This window comes from Alligator sinensis, unplaced genomic scaffold (assembly GCF_000455745.1).
Source record: "Alligator sinensis unplaced genomic scaffold, ASM45574v1 scaffold58_2, whole genome shotgun sequence".
Taxonomy (NCBI): Eukaryota; Metazoa; Chordata; order Crocodylia; family Alligatoridae; genus Alligator; species Alligator sinensis.
This window is the reverse complement of record NW_005842405.1, coordinates 739,246-742,782: the sequence shown is the minus strand read 5'-3', so window position 1 is coordinate 742,782 and position 3,537 is coordinate 739,246. Positions and strand designations below refer to the sequence as shown.

Sequence of the window (3,537 nt, the reverse complement as noted above, 5' to 3'; positions counted from 1 at the left end):
CCCCCCCCCCTCCCCTTCGGGCCGGGGCCTGGGCCACTCCCCGCCTCCCCCGCCGCCGCTTTGGGCCTAGGCCTGAGCTGTTTCCCTCCTCCCCTTTGGGCCAGGGCTGCTCCCTGCCTCCCCCCTGTGGCAGGTTTTAAGGTACTAGATAGGTACCTACTGTACTTAAATGTAATTGATGCTTGCATCACCTTTAAGAAATGGAGACCTAATATGATGGTAAAGTACAGGGACATTAATTAGTTTATAATATGACTGGATGCTTGATATTCACTTAGCCTTTGGAATCCCTAAATAGTCGCTTTCATTTTTCTGAACAGCTTAGATGTCTGACAACTTTTTTCTTTTGAGCATTGTGAATAAGGATCCCATATGATATAAGCCCTCTGCACAGAAGTTCAGAAAGCTTTCACCAGCAAAGCTCAATAGAGAATATTCCCAAACTGCCTTCTATAGCTTCCACTCATTTCTTTCTCTAGCACCCTGGATGAGGGTTGGAATAACCTGAGTGCCTATTTTACTAGAATAGTTGGCTAATGAAATTGCATAGCTACTGTATATATTTGTTTTCTTACTTCAATAATGCTTCCTATTAGACTGTTGGCATTTAAAAAAAACACCTTGTTCATTACATAGTTTAAAGGAGGTAATGGTTGCCAGCAGTAGTATAACTAGGGGTGGACAAATGGAGGACCATCTCAGGGCACTGATTTAGAAGGGGGTCCAGAATAGCAGCTTCTGGCAATAGTGGCCCACTGTAGTAGCAGCCTGTGCTTGGGGAGCTCATGCTGCCACCACTGCAATAGCTATCCCTATGCAAAGAAGTAAGCACATGGGGCCTGCCTCTGTCCCTTTTCTCCCCCAGCCCTTCCCCTCCCCTGCTACAAGGTGCTCAGTGCCTCTTCCTTCCCTTCGACCCCTACCCCAGGCTCGTTAATTCCCAGTTACATGTCTAACTGCCCAGGGAGACAAGCCTTATAAGCAAACAATCCTAGTTTTTAAGACCCTCTCATTTGGAGCAATAATTCTAATCGAGGCTGGATTAAGGAAGTGTTTTCTTCTGATCTTTGAATTCTTCTTTCAAAGGGAACAGCAAATTCAAATAAAAATAATTAAAATCTATCTTTTTATACAACAGGGAACAAGAGAGATCCTAAGCCATCACTGCAGTAATCTTGGTGATGCTTTGAGGAAGGAAAATGACTTTGCTCTTATAATTGATGGCAAAACATTGAAGTATGCTTTGACATTTGGAGTAAGACAGTATTTCCTGGATTTGACTTTGTCATGCAAAGCTGTTATTTGTTGCAGGTAAGATCTGAAGGGAGGGGAAAGGTGTTACCCCTCCAGAATTTAAAATACTAACCTTTGACCAGACTTGTTTCCTACTCCAATCAAGTTAAATATGTTTTCCTGTCTTGGAGAAAAGACCACATGCAATATAAAAAATTTACAGCTAAAATTATATATTGCTTTAGTAAATGTGTACAACAAGACAAGAAAAGTAGTGCAAGATCTCACCAAAAGATGGATACAACAAGATTGAAGCCCTAATTGACACAATACTGTCTATTCACCCATACCAGCAATTCCCTTCTATTTTTTGGAGAGAGGTCACCTTTTGGACGAGTATATACATGAATAAGATTTCTCCACTGAGGTGAAGATTACACCCAACAAGAGGCACAATAGAAAGTAAAAATACTAGGGCTGTGCGAAACAGCACCATTTAATTTTGACTTCTGTTTTGAAGGGACAGTGTTTCGTTTCATTTCAAAGCACTGTTCCGTTTCATTTTGTCAAAACTGTTTCGCTGTTTTGACGTGTTTCGCCAATAGGCCATAATGGGGAATTATGAAAATGCCTATAACTTTGTCATGTCTTGCCTGATTTGGATGAAAATTGCAGGGATGGTATCCCCGCCTGAGGCCATGATGCCTGTCATGTTTCAAGGAGATAGGTGCAGGGGTTTCTGGGAAACTGCACCGCAAACTGCTAAAAGCAAAACTCGTGTCACTTGCCAGCAGCGGCAGCCTCCTGTCATCCCGCGTGCAGGTCTGGGGGGCCACATCCCTGGGAAGGATGTGGGGTTGTGCTGTACTCCTGCCAGGGGTACGGGCCTCTGGATCTGCACGTGGGATGACAGGAGGCTGCCGCTGCTGCCTGGGACCAGCTCTGGGCACAGCCTGCGCTGAGCACCAGGAAGACTGCCTGGGGCCAGCGGCAGCAGTGGCAGCCTCTTGTCATCCCGCATGCAGATCTGGGGGCCTGTACCCCCGAGAGGAGTCCAGCAGCACTGGGAGAGCAGGTTGAGCTCCATGGGGCTGGTGGGGTCACTTGGAGTGCAGCCCTGGCAAGCACAGCCCGGCAGCTAGAGGCCCTGAAGCTCTATGGAGCTGAGGCAGGGAAAGCCGCTGGCCAGGGCTGTACTCGGAATGAGGGCTGTGCTCTGCCGCTGATTCTCCTACCACCTCCTGCCACCGGGCTGAGCTCTGTGAGGCTGGCAGAGCCACTCAGAGTGCAGTTGTGGCTCTCCCCCGCCTCCCGCCACTGGACTGCTTTGAAACTTGAAACGGTTTGAAACTTTCAAAAAGTTTCAAGTGTCCTCATTTCATTTCAAAGCCTTTTGTTTCATTTTGATTTCACTGTTTTGAGCATGAAATGCACCAAAACAGCTTCGAAATGAAACACCCTTCGAAATTTCGCACAGCCCTAAAAAATAGCATCCTGAGCATTTGGTTACTTAAGTTGGTGGAAACAAAAGATCAACTTTTTATTAGGATCTTTTCAAACTTAATTTCTCAAATTCCTAAGCACTAAATGGGCAGAAGCAATTGGTGACGGACAGGGGGGACAAGGCTGAACTCCTCAATGAGTTCTTTGCCTCAGTGTTCCTAAGTGAGGGGCAGGACAAGGCTCTCACTGGGATTGTAGAGGGGCAGCAGCATGGCGCCAGACTACCATGTGTAGACCCTGAGATGGTGCAGAGTCTCACTTGGAGGAACTGGATGTGTTTAAGTCGGCAGGCCCGGGTGGGCTCCATCCGAGGGTACTGAAGGCACGGGCTGACGTCATTGCACAGCCACTGGCGGTAATATTTGAACGCTCGTGGCGCACGGGCCAGGTCCCGGAGGACTGGAAAAGGGCCAATGTGGTCCCCATTTTCAAGAAGGGGAGGAAGGAGGACCCAGGCAACTATAGGCCAGTCAGTCTCGCCTCCATCCTAGGCAAAGCCTTTGAAAAAATTATCAAGGCTCACATTTGCGAGAGCCCGGCAAGGCAAATTATGCTGAGGGGAAACCAGCACAGGTTCGTAGCAGGTAGATCATGCCTGACTAATCTAGTCTCGTTTTATGACCAGGGTACAAAATGCCTGGACGCAGGAATAGGGGTTGATGTTGTATACTTAGACTTCAGGAAGGCCTTCGATACAGTATCCCACACCATACTGGTAAACAAGTTAAGAAGCTGTGACTTGGATGACTACACAGTCCGGTGGGTGGCGAATTGGCTGGAGGGTCGCACCCAGAGAGTCGT

At 47.5% G+C, this 3,537-nt stretch overlaps 1 protein-coding gene across 1 annotated transcript in view; it reads left to right on the top strand.

Annotated features, from left to right (window-relative positions):
• ATP8A1 (ATPase phospholipid transporting 8A1) overlaps positions 1–3,537 on the top strand; it is a 188,923-nt gene that overhangs the window by 123,342 nt on the left and 62,044 nt on the right. Inside the window, exon 25 of the mRNA XM_006029939.3 lies at positions 1,139–1,311. Within this exon, the coding sequence (XP_006030001.1) occupies positions 1,139–1,311 (173 nt within the window). The remainder of the gene's footprint in view (positions 1–1,138; positions 1,312–3,537) is intronic.